This window comes from Columba livia, chromosome Z (assembly GCF_036013475.1).
Source record: "Columba livia isolate bColLiv1 breed racing homer chromosome Z, bColLiv1.pat.W.v2, whole genome shotgun sequence".
NCBI lineage: Eukaryota > Metazoa > Chordata > Aves > Columbiformes > Columbidae > Columba > Columba livia.
In genome coordinates, this window is record NC_088642.1 from 56,193,882 (window position 1) to 56,212,815 (window position 18,934).

At 38.8% G+C, this 18,934-nt stretch overlaps 1 protein-coding gene across 2 annotated transcripts in view; it reads left to right on the top strand.

The window, feature by feature from the left end:
• Window positions 1–18,934, top strand: part of LOC102093509 (guanine nucleotide-binding protein G(q) subunit alpha) — a 148,010-nt gene that overhangs the window by 30,050 nt on the left and 99,026 nt on the right. For both annotated transcript variants that reach the window (XM_065045935.1, XM_065045936.1), the window contains exon 2: window positions 14,326–14,510. In XM_065045935.1, the coding sequence (XP_064902007.1) occupies window positions 14,326–14,510 (185 nt within the window). The remainder of the gene's footprint in view (window positions 1–14,325; window positions 14,511–18,934) is intronic.

Consider the following 18,934-nt stretch of genomic DNA (forward strand, 5'->3'; position numbering starts at 1 on the left):
CCAGTGTGGTTGTTGTAAGTAAATCCTTGTTTAGCTTTGCATGGTTAGCTCTGTGGTTTCTGCTGACAGCTGGATGTGTACTTGGTTATTTGGTTGGTTTGGTTTTTGTTTTGTTTGAGTTTTTTTAGCTGAACTGAAATTATAATACAAAAAATTTATAAAGAATGTTGACTTGTGTAGACTGCATTTTAATAGCCTAAAACGTAAACTAGTAATTTGGACTAGAACACTTTTGATTTGAGTATTGTGGAAAGGAACGATGTACGTCCTGGAAGTAAAAGTTTCCTTTAGAGAAAGGAAAAAAAAGGCTAACAGAAGCTAGAAGTCCTTCCCCCCACCACCTTGCCCCCATGTGAGCTGCAATTGTGTTATGGTTCCTTGCCCTGACAGTTAATTTTCTAGGTAATTTGGTGTACAAAATCAGAACAGGAACAGAATGTCAGCATAAGCATGTTCTTGAGTGTCTTGCTCATAGCACTGAAAATGGTTAGAAATATATTCAGAGTAATCTCTGTGAAACTGGACACAAATATAACCGGTGAAAAGCAGAATTATGTGAAGGCCCTAAAACAAAACCACAGTACCATAACAAACTTAATTACTCAGGAACTTAAGTGGATTTAGAACTTTCTCTCAGATGTGGAGATAAACCAGGATTTATAAGGCCAGTGACTTACATGCCCCTCTGGCAGTGCAGAACCTTCAGATGCCACTCTTCTCAGCGTGCTGGTACACCGTGCGGTTAGAAGCGCTGATGCAAAATAGGGGGACTGGATGTTTTGACCAGAAAAATCTGCCCGCTTGGCCTTAGTGTCTTCTCATGTTGGGTTCTTAGTGACCTACTAGTAGCTTTCAGCCGTCACTTCCCCCAAGCTTAAAATTTTTCAGCTTTTCAGGTGTTTTCATGGGCAAATGCTCCATCTAAAAAGAAAGCTGCATTCTTGTAATCATTTACTTAGCATGAAAATACCTATAGGGTGTAGTGTGTAAGTCTAGCAAGGATGTCCTCTCAGAACTTAGCTATTCAATTTACTTTCTATTTTTTTCTTAATAAAAAACAGGGATTTTTTTTTTTTTTTGGTGGAGGATCTAATTATAATTTTTTTAATTATAAAGTCGTTCTTTGGTAATACTACCCTTGACCTGGTTTCTTAAACTCAGAGAGTGCCAGTGGCGTATTTGCGTCTATAGAGTCTTCATCACTCTGTGCGTGGTGTGCATGTATATTTACATTAAACTAAGCAAAGAACATGATAAAAACATGAATTTGTTCAGTCTTTCTTTTGTTAATATTATTCAACTCTTGTTAGATTTGAAATGGTTGAAATTAGACATGGGCTGTTTTTCCTGAGGTAGGATAACATAGCAGTTGTGTTGTTCCTGTCCAGCTAACGAGCTGGCCAGCTCTTGACTCCTGTCCTTGCATGGGAAAGAGGTGTGCAGAAGGAAGCTGCTTAATTAGCGTATGGCTCTTGCGATGGCTGAGAAGACAAAGTGCAAAAGGATGACAAAAAATAAATAGCTAGTGACTCTCTCCAGGGGAAGCAGCAGTTAAAGAGCACTCTCTTGAGTTAAGGACGATCTGCCATAAGCTGCAGGAAATGTGCCACAATATCTGGAACTGTGCTTCCCTCGGGGTGGATTTATGACCGATCGGCCTTGGAGCCAGCCTGGGTTTCAGCCTGTGTGCGTGCACACACCCACAGCCCTGTGTGTGTGGAGACACACAGGCAGCTGAAGTGCAGGAACAAGGGGAGCACAAATCCGACACTCAAACCTTTCAGGTTATTTGAGGGATGAGAACACAAATGCAGGAATGTGTTTTTATTGTATTGCTGCCACACCAGGGCTCCTTATCATGGGCTGTCAGCTCTGCTGGGCTCTGTCCAGTCCTGGGGGAGGAGGGTTAAAGACACACAGCTTGCTCTAAGGGGCAGGTCTTTGAGGAGCAGAGCCTTTCTCTGTGTTGCTCACTGGCCTCTGAGAACCTTCCTGTTGAAGGGCTGTGGGGAAAACAGCCCAGGGCTTGGCACAGCCTTGCATGGCTGTGGGTCGAAGGCCGGGCAGGAGGGGCGCAGCTCCTGTGGGGGATGGGGAAAGCCCTTCCCAGGCCTTCTTATGGCTGCTGGGTGTGAAATGGGAAGTGGAATCTGCCTCGGCCTTGCACTCCCACTCCCAACTCAGCCCTGTTTTGTCCTCACAGCAGCAGTTAAGTCCGATGAAGCTCTGTCCCCTCGTGTTCAGTTTGCTGGAAGGGTGTCATTTCTTTGTTCCTTGTAAAATGCCTAAAGCACCCTCACCTCCTTCCTCCCCCCACGTTTGGTGCTGTGATCCGCTGCAGTGACATGGAGACCAGCCCCAGAGGGAGTAGCTGGGGTTTTGATGGGAGTGAGATGGATACTCCTTCAAGGAGAGGGTATGAGTGGGACTGAAAGCGGGTGGATGTGGATTTGGATTGCCACCACCTGTTCAGTCTCCCCAGGGAAGGAGGAGGAGTGTGGAAGCATCCATCCCCTTCACACCGGCGTGAGGGAAAAGGCTTAAATATGAGGCAAAAATGCTTACTGTAAGTCTTCGTGTTTAGCTTACGCCATTAAGGCAGTATATCCTTTAACTTTTTCTCAAGATGAGTTTTCTTTGGAAACCAGGGAAGATACACAATGTGTACTAAACCTTTTAAGGTGTATTACCTGCCTGGCAGACTGCTCACTGTGGTCAGCGCAAGGCTCTGCTTTCAAGACCCTGTACTTTGGTTGGGCTTGTTTGTCTGAAGTTGGACTGAAGCAAAAATTACCTTATTGCTTTAGTGCTGGGGTATATTTGAGGTGTGAAAGCATCCTTCTGTCCCTGGTGTAGTGTTGACTGGGTGAATGGACCAGGGAAACTGCCTGACAGGTATCTGCATACTGACACTTGATTCTTTATGTCTCTAATGTAAGTTTGATAATGATACTAGCAAGTCGACTCTTGTCTAATTACGTGTTCAGAAACAGCTATGTTATCTTACTGGTACAGAGGACATAGAGTGCTCAGAAGCATGAACAACAAAAGAACATGAGGACGGGGGACAGCTTGAGTGTCTTCCTGAGAGTACATAACCTAACACAATGAGACCTCAAATAGCTTTGTGGGAAAAAAAACTCTTAACTCTTCATCTGTTAGAAGAACCAGCACAATCTGTTTTCTTTTTTATTCTTTTTTTATTTTTTAATTATCTAAATCCATATGAAAATAGGTGGTTTTTTTTTTTGCATGAATGAAAGACACATATATGAGAGACATATAGAAAGGTTGAAAACCAAAGGGTTTGTTTGTTCATGTTGTGTGGTGGTGTGTGTTTGCGTGTTTGTTTGTTTTTCCCCCCCATGGGGGGAACGTTCCATGATATCTAGACTAAAGCCCAGTATTTGAATGAATATCTTTTCTAGAAGCAGTGGCCAACCATTTTTGAGGAAAAAAATGAACAAAATGCTAAGAAGCACTTGCTGTTCTTAGTCTTTAATGTAAGATAGTGATGTCCAGTAATATCAGAAAGGCTGCTTGACATAATTATCGCATCATTATTGCTACTATTCCTGTGATTTTTTGTTTTCAGTAAGAGACATTTATACTAGTTTTGGTGTAGCAAAACAATTAATTTTGAAGTATTTTCATATTCTAAGAAACAAAATGCTCTGCTGTGTCCTTTCAGCTTCTGGATGGAGCCCTTTTGTATGAGTGGTAGGTCAAGAGTTTTATGTTGGTCTCTCAAAATAGAGCTCACAAACATAAAATACTCTAAATACTTTTTTTTTTTTTTAATTGGAAAGTGAGTTTTCATGCTTTTGCACGTAGTTGTTAACATTGTTAAAAATTAACAAATTGCATAACATTCTGTTTTTTATCAGCATTTCTGATGGACAGAAATGCCTATCAGGTATACTCTCTGGGTATTACAGTACTTCTTTAAAACATAAATGAGAAAATTGACTGCGGAAATCCTAACTACACCTCATGAAAGCAGAACATGCGAAGTATAAGGCTTTGTGTGCAAGTTAAATACAGCTGTTGTTTTGTACAAATGTTGTTGTACATGGTAGTTGTGTTTGATAATAAAACATGCCAAGAGATCCAGATTCCCCTTTTCTGTTATAATGGTGTCAGTCTCATTTGGGTGGAAGAGCGTTAACCTGTAGAGGGGGTTGGGGAAAACCCAGCAGTAAACTCTGTTTCTGTATCTTAGACATGAAGGTAATTTTTTCTAAAGATGTAGGTGTTTTTTTCAAAGTAGTAAAGGTATCTTATTCCTTCCCATGGTATAAATAAAGGGAAAATATTGTGATTTTGAATGTTAACAGTATTTGTCCTTGCGTTTGATTAATCACAGAAAAGTGGTTTATAGTGTCCCTGAAATGGTGTCTCTCAGAGTTGCTAGAAATAGGAATTATGTCTGTCCGTTCATAATCCTGCTGAGTAACAGAAACTGAAACAGACTTGAAAGGAGTTTAAACAATGAACTTAATGTGAAGTGCTCAGAGCCTTCTAGAAGATGAACTTGAAGAGCAGATGCTATTATTCCATTTTGCAAATGTATGTGACAATATAAAATGTAATACAATATGTAATTACAAATTTTTATAATGTATTGATAATATCTAAATTATTTAGCATCAAACCATCTTAATGCTTTTGATAACATTACTTTATAATAAGCCTTAATCAGGTAGCGATTTCTTTCTCTGCCCTCCCCTGTAAGAATGTTTTGAGATATTGAGTATTAAACAATTTGTAAACTTTTTTTTAAAACATGGCTGAATTTTTTTCCAATTTCATTTTAAAACATTTTATTATTTTATTTGGTAGACTTACCTAATGGCAAGAGTATTTCCTTTCTGCCTACATTTTCTATAATTGTCATCCTTAATAAAGCCTAGAATTAACCCAAGCCTTATCCTACAATGTGAGGAAACTGAGGTCTCATACTGAAGTTCAGCTCCTGGAGGCCTGCAGGACATGTAGAGTTTACATGGTCCGTTGCAGTTCGCAGCATTTTCAGTTTATTATAAAAGAAAGTTAAGAGGTTTAACTCCGGTCCCAGTCTTTCTCCAAACAGTAGTGAAATGGTTGTAAGAGGAAATCAGGTGATGGTCAGCACGTTACTACCATTTTCTATTAATAAGTAGCTTAAAAAACATACGTGTTGTCTTATAGGTAGTCGTATATGTTACTGATCTCCGCTAACAAGATATTTTCTCTTATTCTTTTTATATTTGTATATATATATATATAAAATAAAAGATTGGGTGAAGAGGTTATTGGTTTATTTACCTGGATATTTATATCAAGCTTGTCACTTGAGTGAAAATGAAGCACCTTTGGGAAGAGTGATCAACTTCAACATATTTGTGTCTTTGAGTTTACAAGTCAGTCTGCTTTCCAATGCTATATTCTTAGTCTACCCTCAGATGTAAGCGTAAAAACTAATTTGAAATTCATCACATACAAGTTTTGAAAGACAGATTTGGCATTTCCCCTGTGAAAGGAAGGTAGGAATTTGCATTATACAGTCTTTCACTAATGCTAGTGTTTGCTTCTGGTTTTGTTCATAGTTTTTCCATGGAAGAGCAGCATGCAGTGGTCTGATTTTCAACAGTTTGCTATCAGTTGCAGTTGTGAGTAGCACAAAGAAAATATTTTTGAGGGTGAAACTTCACTCGTGGCACTTTTTTCTGCACGGATGAGCTCTTCAGGCAGAATTTGTTGAGGTTGCTCCAAACCATGCAAAATAGAAAGCTATGCACAGACTGTGAAAGAGTTGCTTGTCTTCAGAGAGTACCTAGTTTTTCAGAGGGATCCTTTCGAGAGGAGGAGGAGGAGGTCATGCAGGGTGTGGTCCTGTCCTCCTCTGAACCCATGACAAAGCTCTCTGAAATCTGGAGGAGTTGCTTTTCTCTGTGAAGGCAGACAGTTTCTATTCTCTTGCTTTTTTTGCCTCTGAATAATACACAAACTGTAAGGAGACAGCTCTAGAATTGTGGAAGTTATCTGATTATAACTTGAAAAGATAAGGAGGTTCTTCCGCTTCGTTGCGTGCGGGTTTTTGGGAGGTGGGTTGTTTGTAGAGTGTGGTTTGGTGTGTTTTTGTGTGTGTTTGTTTGGGGTTTTTTTAATCAGTTACCATTTCAGTGTCTTAGGCTTTATTGTAGTAGTCACTTAGACTGTTCTGATTTTGTCAGTGGTACAATGAGGATAATACTAATTTTCTTTCTTTGAGTTTAGTTCCTACGCTAGAGTGACAAAGTTTATTATCCGCTCGAGCACAGCCGGGTTAAATTTGTAAGAGGATTTCTCTGCTTTAGAAAGCATTTATGCTGTCTACAGAATGGGACTATTTCTTTCCCCTTTTTAAGGAGGTGAGATAATTCAGCTGCCATAGTCTCCTGTGGGGAAGTTTATTAGTACAATGTGATATTTATGCATAAAATAATCAATGAGAGGAAAACAAAAAAAACATTCTTAGATAAAGAAGGTAGATACAGTCTTTATAGCCTTAGTTTAGGTAAGGAAAAGATGCAGCAGCTTTAATAATATTTTATGATGGATAAAGTTTGCTTAGTTTTTCATAAACGTTTCAGACATACGAGACTTGAAACAATTCACTGATGTAGATGTTTCACGTAACTTATGTGATGCAATTCTCCCATTTTCTCACCTATATTCATAGAATTCTACCTGTCCTTTCTTTGGAAGGAATCTTCACTTATCTTGCCGGGCTCTCTTTTGCTGTTACCTGAGTCATTCATGAAATGGTATTTTGTTTTCTTTCATAGAATATTGATAGTCATCTTAACTAAACGTTCATAAATTACTAAAATGATACAGGGGAGGTAATTTAGTGAATGGTAACATTATGTTATGCTTCCTTTTTTGAAAGCAAGTAGAATGTGCAGATGTGGATGGTGAACAAAATAATTAAGAAGATTATTATGTAGTAATTTTAAATTAAGGAGATTCTGTCAGTGGAGCAAACACTTGGCAATAGAACAGTATGTACATATCTCCCAGATTTTTCTGTTAATGGCTCTTATTTTAAACCCGTGCTTTGTTAAATCTCAAAAGCCAGCTCTTGAGTTCTCTCCTAAGTTAGTTTTTTGTAGTCATTCCATTCCGTTTTTAACATAAATACTAAGCCATGTGCTGTTGGTGTAGGAACACACATCAGGAGACTTTAGCTCCCTGTCTGGCTTGTTTTGTGCTTTGCTTGTCCCATAGTATTTTCCGTTAGTCTGGCGGAAACGCCATCAGAAATGTTTCCTGTCATCAGGTGAATCAAGCGTAAGGTGTAATCTGTTAATGTTAATTAAAGAGTTTGATAATCAGAGAAGGAGGATAGTACAGTACTACTGTTCATTTTATGGAAAATATAAATATGCCTACTATATTCACTATGGAGGCTCGTAATATTTCCTCACAGAAACTCTACTCATGTCTCTGGATGAGTTGTCATTTAAATGCTTCGGTGTCAGACCTTAGTTTTTATGACCAAGATGAAAATGGGCAATTCCAAAAATTAATTTATAATTGTATAAAGTGGTTGGAGGTATAGATTGGTACTTAAGTATCTTTCAAGAGGTGTGATACAGAGATGGAGATAATATTTTTAAGCAATGGAGAAAAAAGTTGCATAGAGTATGAAGAGTCCTCAGTTAGAAAGGAGTGCTAGGTGATATCTCTACCAGCTTGAAGATGATGGACAACTCTAGTTGTGGTAGCTGTCGACAGAGGTGATGGCCAAGGCTGTAGAGGTAAGGATCCATTCATAAGGCATCAGGATGTCTGCCTAGGTGTTTGGTCACCTCAGATGGACAGAGCTGTTTGTTTAGGAACATAGTTGTTTCAATATCCTCAACAACTTATTTTGATGAAGAAGATACTCTAGTTCTGCGCCAGAACTTCCCACAGAGGTATCAGAAGGTGTCTGGGGAGCTTTGCCTGGACCTCTGTGAGTTTCACTTCAGGCGCCACCAGCCTGACATCCCTCTGCACGGTGGCCTTCAGCGACGAGCCTGAAAGCTGCAGTTCCAAGTGGTGGGACAGACTGGCTCCTTTGCTTCAGCTCCCGGGATGATCTCATGCATTCTGTAATGCATTTGGATTTTTTGGCACCTACAAAGCCAGGCCAGTCCAATGTCTGAATTCTGCACAGTTTTTATGTTTTCATATAGGGCCATACTCGGTTTCAGCAGAAATGTGATCCTGCTGCATTCCACCGCTGGAATAGCAACAAAACAAACCATATTTTTTGTTTTCTCTGTAGCTGAACTAGTAGTAGCAGAGAGGACATAAAACTTGCTTCCAAGTGAAACACAACTTTATAGTTGAAATCAAATACTTTCCTTCTCTTTATTCCTGGTGTAGCTCTTACTTCTCATAGGAGTTACTCTACTACTTAATACCTGATGAGGTTGATTTTTGCACTTTTCTTCAAATCAATGCGTCAGTGCACAACAGACTGCTGTTTTCTGGGTAAAGTTTGGTGAAAGTGTAGGTATAGTAATAATGCAAGCAGAAACATGGTCAGCAGGTAGAAGTGTCAAGCTGCACCTAATCTGCGTGGGATGTTGACTCCACTCTGACTGATGAATCTTCACTTTCCTGGTACCTCTGGGCCTCTTTCTGCCACCAAGTCCCAAGCTAAAAGCCAGTCATTTGTGAACATACACACAGTTGATTTAATGGTTCTTTACCCACATATGTAGATGGTGGCTAACATATTGAGAAAGTCCTTTTCTATCTAATTTAAATATGAAATTTCAAACAATAAAATACAGCCTTTTTTTTTTTTTCCCTAACCTTTTCATAGGTCAAACTTCGGAATAAACAGAGTCGTGCATAGTTTAGCAGCACATCTTTTCTTAGCAGTGTGTATTTTGCTTAGATAATGGTATCTTTTTCTGATTGAGTTTAAAAAGAGTCTTCACCCTTGTAATTGATCACTCTGCCTTACGCTTCAGATTTATTTAAGTTACAATGGAGAGAAAACAAGTACTGGTATGTGCTGCGCACCCATGTGAAAGAAAAGATTGTCAGCATAGGCTTCTAGTCTTGAATTACTTTTAAATTAGTCTCCTACATCTTCCTTGTCAGCCACCACATGAGTTTCAGAGCCACTCTGCCAATAGGTGCATTGTCACCTATTTAAAATTAACCACGTTTAAAGTTTTTCCATAAGTTTCACAGGGCAAAGAAAGTTTTGTAGTTTCTTTTTTGCAGGATGTGCTCCAGGAATAATAGTAATAATACCAAAAATTGTGCATGCATCTATGTATATATGTGTAAGCACACACGTAAGGGATTACTTCTGAATTTCAGCAACCTGATTTCCTTCCTGGTTTCTTTTTGGAGATAATACTGCTGGGGGGACTTTCAGATCTCTAGTTGTAATATTCTTGGTGATACAGTAGTATGTTTTTGCTATTACCATTTGAAGAAAAAAAAAATTGGGAGGGCTTCAGAGATTTGCCAGGCAGTGCTAAACTCTTACAAATCTTGATAATTCTCTGTGCCATTCATCACTACTTTAGACATTTCTTTACTGCTTTTAGAAGACAGTTAATTATTTTCATTCATCAGTTGGGTTTTTTTTTTTTATCTGGAAAGAAATTTTTTCAGAAGTCGAATGACCAACCATGCTGTGTGCTTAAGTCAGGAAGATTTTTTTGTTTTGTTTTGTTTTAGTCACACCATTGGCTTCTCTTCAAAGTACCACCCAAGGGTTATATTAGGATTGTAGGCTTTTTGGAAAGCCACTCTTTTTTTAGAAGATGGGCAGGGAGAGTGGTGATATTATTATTCATTGGGAATCTGGTATGTCGTGTGGCCTTCAACTGTCTTCTTACAGACTGTATTACTCACCTGGCTTCAGAGAACTCATCCAAGTCTTGAGTAATTTAAATGTGCAATAGCAGCCAGCAGAAAACTGATCTCAGTATAGTTTTACCCCACACTGGTCCATTCTGCTGATCTGCTCCATTGCCATTTCACCTTTCTCTCCTTGTATCAGCTACAGATATTCCTAGGATGGTGGTAATAGAAGCTGCAGTTAGCAGAAGCTGTAGCATATTCAGATCTTCTCAGGACATGTAGATATTTTTTATTTACTTTCAAGTTTTCTTCTTTTCACCAGGTGAAACAGGCCCACTCAGGAGTCTTGTTTGGGTTGTTATCCGGTGTTGGTTTTGTTATTGTGACAAGTAAGACTTTAGGCACATATTGTCAAGTTGCATATATTAACTTGCTCTGTAATGGATGAGGCTGTAGAAAGCGCAGTTGGTGTTTTATCAGTCAAAGTTTTAATCTTCCTATATTGCCAGCCATGGGATTTTAAAAGCCAGAAAATATATTTAAAAAATCGAATCTAGGTTTGACTCAGTGCTTTAACAGTGGTAATTTAAAATTCCACTCCCCACCAGGAAAAATGCTGTAATGATTGCAGCCCTGCTTAACTAACAGTGGTAATTAATTGTGCCGGACTTTTCCCTGCTTATCTGATAGTAAATAACATAGCTTGTTTTCTTTCCAGTTGTTTTAGTTGTGGGAGAAGTATCTAAACAGATCTCTACTGATATGCTTTTTAAGTGGTGTTCCATCACTCTTTAGTAGTTTTCACATAAACAGGACTTCTTTTTACAGAAAGATTTGATGCCACTGTTTGGGTTTTTGTTTTGTTTGGTTTGGTTTTTTTTAAGCCATACTTGAAATTCTCTTTGTATGCTTTTCTTTTCAGCAGCAATATAAAAATATTGACATTCTGCCCTTGATCATAACAATCTAAGAGGAACTAGCAATGTGCAGTTTTTGTGAGTTCCTGTATATTGTGCTGAAAACAAACATTTTCACTTCTTAAAATTCACAGGACTCCCCCAAAATTACTGTTAATATCTGTCAATTCATATTCCTTTACCCTATTTTCATGCATTATGTACTGGAAATTTCCCATTATTTCCGTTTTCACCAGGGTGCTTTTCACACTGCCCCTGTGCATATGACACCACGTGCAGTCAGGGAGGACTAAAGTGTCCTCATCATGCCCGCTGGCTTAGTCAGAAAATTATTCTGTGAGCAGGCACAAGAAAGTGGTTTTAGGCGTGGACCTGAGGGAGGGGCAGACTTCAGGAAACTTTGAGATGGATGGCTTTCAAAAGGAGTATTGATAATATTTTACATGTATAAACAATATATATTTTCAGATACTTGTGTGTATGAAAAAAATATATATATAAATACATATATGTGTGTGTGTGTATATATATATGTAGTGTGTATGTGTGTCTATCTATATGTCTTTAGATCTCCGAGTGTAATTAGTTACTGGTCTTTGGCTGACGAAGTCTTAGTACAGTGACACCCAATTACAGAACCACAAAGCTCAATAAGGTGCAGACTTAAGTTTCAGATTCTTCTTTGGATTTTAATTTTACGTCATATTGCAGGTTTTGTAGATTCCCTTTCTGGATTAAATAATGTGAAATACTGTCTTCTCTAAGATGATGCAAATTGCTCTACCACTGTGTTTTCTTGTGTGTGATTATCATGTGTGATATCAATTGCTACCTATGCTCCCCATAAAGAATTAAAATAAGTAGAAGCTTCAGGTTTTAAAGCAGAGTAGATAACACAAGCATGTTCTTCATATTTCTGTGCTAAATTTGCATTTGGGGATTTTGAAAGCATCTAGATTCCTATGTAGGGCAGCATCGGGAACAAAACTGGAAGCCACTTTGTATTCCACTGATTCAGAGGTGTTTCCTGGAAATGATTTCCTTATGCATTAGTTAAAACAGAGTCTTTAGTAAAAGAGTTCATCATATCAAAAAGGCATCTAATTGTGTGCTTTATAGGTTCACATTGAACAATTTTTTGTGCTAAATGTGTGACATATCTTGCGGAAAAGCTGGACATGGTTAGAGAATTCTAAAAAATATGTGGTATGGAATTTTATTTCATTTTACATGTAAGGACTTGACTCTGTTTCATGTGTTTCAGAAAAAGAGAAAAGCTGTGGTGGTCTTAAGGGTAGCCCAAGGTGTTTTTTACTATCTAATAGTTCTGCAGTGTCTAGGTCTGTAATTTTGTAGTCATAAGGAAAGTGATGTTTTCTCCCCACTCATAGACGGCTGAAGCATAAAGATCTCGCCTCTGACTCTGGGCTGGAAGACAAGCAGGTGTCACTGACCCAGAGCGGCTGTCCCGCACAGACGGGGCCTGGTTGGGGGGCGTGGGGCCGGTGCTGCCTGGCAGCGGGCAGGGCCCTGCGCACACCGTGCTGCCCTCCTCGCCCCAGCACAGACCCGAGGTCCTCGTGATAGGCCGAGGGTGGGGTGGGCTTGGTCTCACTTTGCAGCATCAGAGCACATTCTGCTTCATTACAACAATAATGGTGGACAGCAGGATGACCATGAGCCAGCACTGTGCTCTTGTGGCCTGGAAGGCCAGTGGCATCCTGGGGTGTATTAGAAGGGGGGTGGTTAGTAGGTCGAGAGAGGTTCTCCTTCCCCTCTACTCTGCCCTGGTGAGACCACACCTGGAATATTGTGTCCAGTTCTGGGTCCCTCAGTTCAAGAAGGACAGGGAACTGCTGGAGAGAGTCCAGCATAGGGCAACAAAGATGATGAAGGGAGTGGAGCATCTCCCTTATGAGGAAATGCTGAGGGAGCTGGGTCTCTTTAGCTTGGAGAAGAGGAGACTGAGGGGTGACCTTATTAATGTTTAAAAATATGTAAAAGGTGAGTGTCACAAGGATGGAGATAGGCTATTCTCAGTGACAACCAATGATATGACAAGGGGCAGTGGGTATAAACTGGAACACAGGAGGTGTTGTTTAAATTTGAGAAGAAACTTCTTCTCAGTGAGGGTGACAGAGCACTGGAACAGGCTGCCCAGGGGGGTTGTGGAGTCTCCTTCTCTGGAGACATTCAGAACCTGCCTGGACACCTTCCTGTGTAACCACATCTGGGTGTTCCTGCTTTGGCAGGGGAATTGGACTAGATGATCTTCCAAGGTCCCTTCCAATCCCTAACAATTTGTGATTCTGTAAATAACTGGTTTTTCCCCAGAAGAAATGAAATTGGTCAGTATGGAGGATCCTGCTTGATTTTCTGGGAATGTATGTGTGTAAGAAAGACGTGTTAGTACTCTGTTTTGTGTGTGGGAAATGGGACTGAAGGTTACAAAATGATGGTCACAGTAAAGGCAAAAGCTTTGATAGGCTTCCAGCTTAGGTTTTTGCAGAGTGTGCCATCTCAGAAATGCTTAAGGGTTTTCCTTCAACCTTGCACTGCGCTGCTGTGAAACACACTTCTCTGACAAGACACCTAAAGCGTAATGTAAGGGGCATAAGGCTGCCTTTGTCCTGGGGCACAAGTATTATTGGTATGAGGCATGAAAGCTTTACAGAAATTATTAAAATAAAACCGAGGCTGAAAGGCTGAAGAGCACAGCGCTGGGCAGTGCACAGTGCTGCATGCATTTTGTTTCCTCCAGGGCTGAGTAGCTGGGTGCATGCAGGGTTTATGTGACTGTGCAACTGCTCGTTCTAGATTTCAACAACTCCTTTTAAGCAAACACAGCAATAATATAGATAAGCTCTTCTAGTCACAGAGGATGAGCTCATTGAATTGGAGCAAAGGAGAAATGTGTGTTGTGTGCTGTGTGAAATTTCCAACAAACAGGTCTTAACACTTTAATTGACAAATAGTCAGAAATGTTCATAATCAAACTACTTTTAATACAAAGTACAGAGATGCAAAGAAATTTGAAGGAAGGAAGGAGTGACTGCCCATTAATGAATATGAGCCAAATTTTAATTAATATTGATACCACGTTTTTGAGGTTAAAGTTTGCAGGGCTGTAATTATTACAGTACTTATTTTATTTTTATTTTTTAAAGCATTTACTGGTTGCACACAGCCTCCCACGGTGTCCTGAAAGTTGGCCAAGGAAGAGTTTTTGAGATAAAAAGTTGCATAGTAATTACCTAAAGTTAGGTGTTTCGGATGGTTATATCTTCGAGAATGGAAGATTTAAAAATATGCAGTCGAATATTATATGCACATTTTGGAGTTTTGTTTTACTCATTAGTTTAGTTGTTAAAATGCAAGTTTAAATCCAGTGGTACTTCAGTTGCTACTGATGCTGCTGTTTGACACTGAACTGGTCCTTGCAGTTACCTTGCACGCACCACTTAACACTGTTCAGCCTTGCACTAATCAAGCTGTCAGCATAATGCAAAAAAAAGTTATGTTTGTGTCCAGTGGCTAAAGCATATCCTTCTTACTTGTCTTGCAGGCACAGGAGAGAGTGGCAAAAGCACATTTATCAAGCAGATGAGAATCATTCATGGATCAGGTTACTCTGATGAAGACAAACGGGGTTTTACAAAACTGGTGTACCAGAATATATTTACAGCAATGCAGGCCATGATCAGAGCCATGGATACCCTCAAAATTCCATACAAGTATGAACATAACAAGGTGAGACTTTTGTTTATTTGTGTAGCTGAAACTTTTCCTCTTTTTATTTCGAGAAGTATACTGAAGGTCTCAAAAAATTACGTCACACAAACTATACTAAAAGTTCAGAAAAAAAGGGCATATTCCAGTCCTGCCTTTAGTTCCCCTCTCTTTCTGCTGTTTTGACAACACAAAGGTGCTACTTTTAACAAGATGCCTGGGGGGTTTGTCACAGGGCAGAGGTCTTTAATGGCAGGCTGCTCTGTGACTTCAGTTACTCCTTGTCTTTTCCTCCCAGGCAAGCCATGCTCTGGCCAGAGTACAGTTAAACCATTCTCCTGATCTGTAGCGGAACTTTATGGCTTAAGATTTGCCATTAGCATTACAAGTTGAAAAAAATTCAGATTATTATAAAAGTAGGTTGGGATTCCTGTTTGTTTGTGAACATATTGTGAAATAAAATTTTCAACACAAGACCTTAAAATAATCAGATTCTTTTGAGATTGCTGTTATTGAAATTTAAAACAACAAAATAGATTTGAAATATTTGGATGGTTCATCTCTGACCAGTCTGACTGCTTTCCTCATCTCATTAAAGATGTTGCTGCTCGTTGCAGGGGGGTTGGATTAGACGACCTTTGAAGGTCCCTTCCAACCCAAATTATTCTGTGAAGGAGAGTGAAATGCATAATGTTTATTTGTATACATGGTAGAGCACAGGATTACATGGCTATATCTTCCACTTCTTGTTCACAGGAGCGGTACAAATTTGTTAACAGCTCTTGAGAACTTCTGATTTTTACTGTTGAGCCATTATCAGCAGCTTTGTCAGGTGGAAAATTTAAGATGTCACACAAGTGGAGGGCTCACCTTTCTTTCAGTCTTTTGAAAAAGTAATTATTATTTAGCAATACTGGATGAAAATAAGAATTCCTTTGATGAATTACTCCAAAGTTCTTTTATTCTAATAATTTTTTAAATATCAGAAACTATCAAGGAACACGGACATTTCCAATAAAGAAGTAAGCTTCTGTTTACTGGGGAAGACAGGATGAAATAAACTTCTGTTAAGATGAAAATCTTTTTGTGTCTACATACATGAAGTTTAATTATTATAACTAAACTCCTATGTATGCTTTAAGGTATCTAATCTAGAAGTAGGAAAGGTAAAGCTTATTACTAGGTTAAAGAAGCTTTGTTTCTCCATTTGATTTGATTCTGCCATAGTCATTGCAGATGGTCATCCCTTTGGTGGTGGTGTGATGTTGCAATAACCAGAGTCTTGCAGGAGCCTGGCTTTGTGCAGTGGGAAGTCAAAAGGATCCTGTCTGTCAAAATCCATATTGTTAACCTTCTTGAATGTTGGGTGGGGTTTTCTCTGCGCATGAAAAAGTTTGAAAAATTTGTCCTAGTTGGTAAAGAAACTGTTGGACTTCTGATCTAACTGCACGCTGGAGCTTTCTAGTTTCTCCTCATCCCTCACAAATCAAAATCAAATCTGTGTAATTAGTATTAAAAAGGAAACAGCGTTTGTATGTGCCATCCAGCCTTTTGACTCCATGTTTGTGCTGTGCACAAAGCATACAGCATACTGGCCTGAAAAGTTAGCTGATTGTAAAGCGCAAAAATTTTTTCGTCAAAGTTGATATTGATTGTCACTTTGCCCCATAGCATCTGGAAGTCCTAATTGTAAATCAGGATTTTTTTTTCCCTTGTATTATACTACGGAGTATATTTTCTGTAGTTATTGTTTAAGCTAAGAGTGCTGAATTTACAGTGTTTTCATGTAATTGAAGTGAGCTGTATACACGTGTCCAGAGCTGTTCACTTGCTCTGTATAAAAACAACTTTCCTGAAAGTGAAAATCTTTGTGTTCAGGTCCTTCACAAGCATTCCCATCAGTTTCTAATAGGGCTACATGCAGAGTAAGATAGAAGTCACCAACTGACAGCGTCTCAAGGTAGTTCCTGTACGAATTCTTTTGGAAATACAGGGGAAACCAAACTTGCTACAGCGTCATGCCAGAACTGAGAAGATTGCAGCCTGCTGCATTTAAGGCGTGGTATACAAAGTCACTTCACTTTAAAGCAGTGAAAGCAAATCAATTGGTTAATCTGCTTCTTTTTTTATTTATTTTTTTTTAAAGGCCATTGAAAGCAAACTCATTAGCCTAGCAGTCTGGAAAACACAGGAAGGGCACTTCCTATTAATTTGAATCTCCTATCAGGAAGTCCTATCTCTGGAGAGAATATCTCAAAGTTTGAGTAACAACATATTTTTAGCACAGTAGTTGTTTTGCACAATAGTTTAGCAAACTGCAGTTCAAGCTGGTATTGATACGTTTAGACCTAAAGAAAATGGAACCTTTTTTTTGTCAATTTCTTCATGTTCTGCAGTAGACTTTGGGACTAGAGTAGAAATGCTTTTCCTGTACCAATTTTCTTACTTTTAAATGAGAATTATTAAAATTGGAGTTTTTTTAATCTTTGAATGCTGCTGAAATGTGAAATATTACTGTATCAGAAAGTTGGTTAAGTACACAGTTGCAATCTTTGTGTGGATTGGATTGGATTACTTTAATATAAGTGATGTAACAAGTGGCAAGTTTGAAGTTTAGCAAGTTAGTTCTTGTGGAATTGTGTTGGCTTCATAGTCACCAATATAGCTAAAGAGGCAGCGAGTGAAATGTCCTGTTTTATAATAGTCTAGGCTGGTTTTAAAGGTTTATCATTAGAGTAGTGAAAGTCAATTGATAAATATTGCTGTTAGTATTTAGAATGTAATATCTCAGAACTGATTGTACAACGTTAAAACATGGAAGACATTTCTTTTTTGTGTTAAACTTAAGAATATGAGCTCTATTGAGGTTTAAGATGATGGGTGAGGGCGATCTCTTAGAAATTTGTCTGTCATAGGAAATGGTGGCTTATGGACTGTTTTTTAGTTTCCTTTTGGGTGTTATTGTTCTTCTGTTACCTATTTTTTAACTGGGAGTTATGCAGTTCTCACGTGGCTCTTGAATTTTAGAGTATTTTATGAAATATGGGAAAACCTTAGTCTTTTTATAGAAATGTTTATGAACAATACTCAAAATTGGCTGGCTTTGCAAAATGTTGTGAGTGTGCAGGACTAACTTATGCAATTGCAGGTATTCAAATGCACATTTTAGAAACTAAAATACAGGTTTGTTTTTTTTACAAGTTGTCTTTTTAGAAAGCCAAACCATGTTTCAATGCTTCTGTAATTCCTTCCCAATACTGAAATAAGTCCATTCATATTAATTTTCTAAATTCTTATGTTTTCATTATTCTTCATAATGGCTTAGAAGCCTTTCCTTTGTGTATTTCTCCTTTTTAATTTTTTTTTCTTTACATGTCTAATATTGCTGAAGGTAGGCAGTATATATGGGTGGCTTTTTTTTTTTTCCTAGTCATTAAGAACTTCTACCAAGTCTATTACTATACTAAACAAATGTATTGCTGTACGGAGCACTGGCTGCCACTGTTAGCCCATACTATTCCCTTTCAATGTAAATTCCAAAAGACAAGTTGTGTCTCTGCTCCACCAGGCAGTATCAGGAAGGTGTCACTCTGTGGTGGTTAACAGGCAGGAAATCTTACTTGAATCCCATGCCCATAATCTCCTGTGAGACTTTGTAAATATTCATAACAAGATAACTAATGTGAGTAACAGTAGCAGAACAGGCTACAAGAAAGTTTGCAAATAAGCTGAAAACTTAACTTTTATTGTACGCATAGACATTTGCTGTTAAGTTTCTAATAGTGTTTTCTGATTAAGCTTTATGTATTTTTCCTTGTTCAGTTTGAGGAATGTTTTGCAGTGAAAGTAAGCAGATAGGGGAAATGCTTTCAAAGTCCAAAATTTTACTGGCATCATCTTCAGGTCCACATTTAAGACAAATCTTCTAAGACAAATCCACTGGAGCAAACAAATAAAAATACAGACAGAAGCAGGACGAGTGGCTATGGAGTCAGACTGCATGAATTTTTATCTCGGGTAAACAGTGGGGGTGTTAAGTGTTCTAGATGTCTTGGGTGAAATTTGATGTTGAACAAACCTAGGCTGGAGGAAAGGTCCTCCTGCAGACGCCTCACCTGATATGCAGAGAGTGTGAGGGACTGAATCCAGAGCGGGACTGTGCAAACACTGGGAGGGGTGTTGCCTGTCAGATGATGTGGGATTTCTGGCCTTTTGTTGGTTGGGGGGATGTTTTGTGGGGTTTGGTTGTTTATTAAAAGCAAGAATTATATTCTTGGGATGCTGAAATGAAATTGGTTTGGAACAGAGATAATCAAGTGGCTCTTCAAGCAGACGGAGAAACCTGAATGGTGCCATCTGCACAAACAGTATTCTGCAGCATCTTGAACCTGGAGCAGAAGGCTTTACACAGGTTGCATGAAAAAGAGATTTATACTAATAGTGTT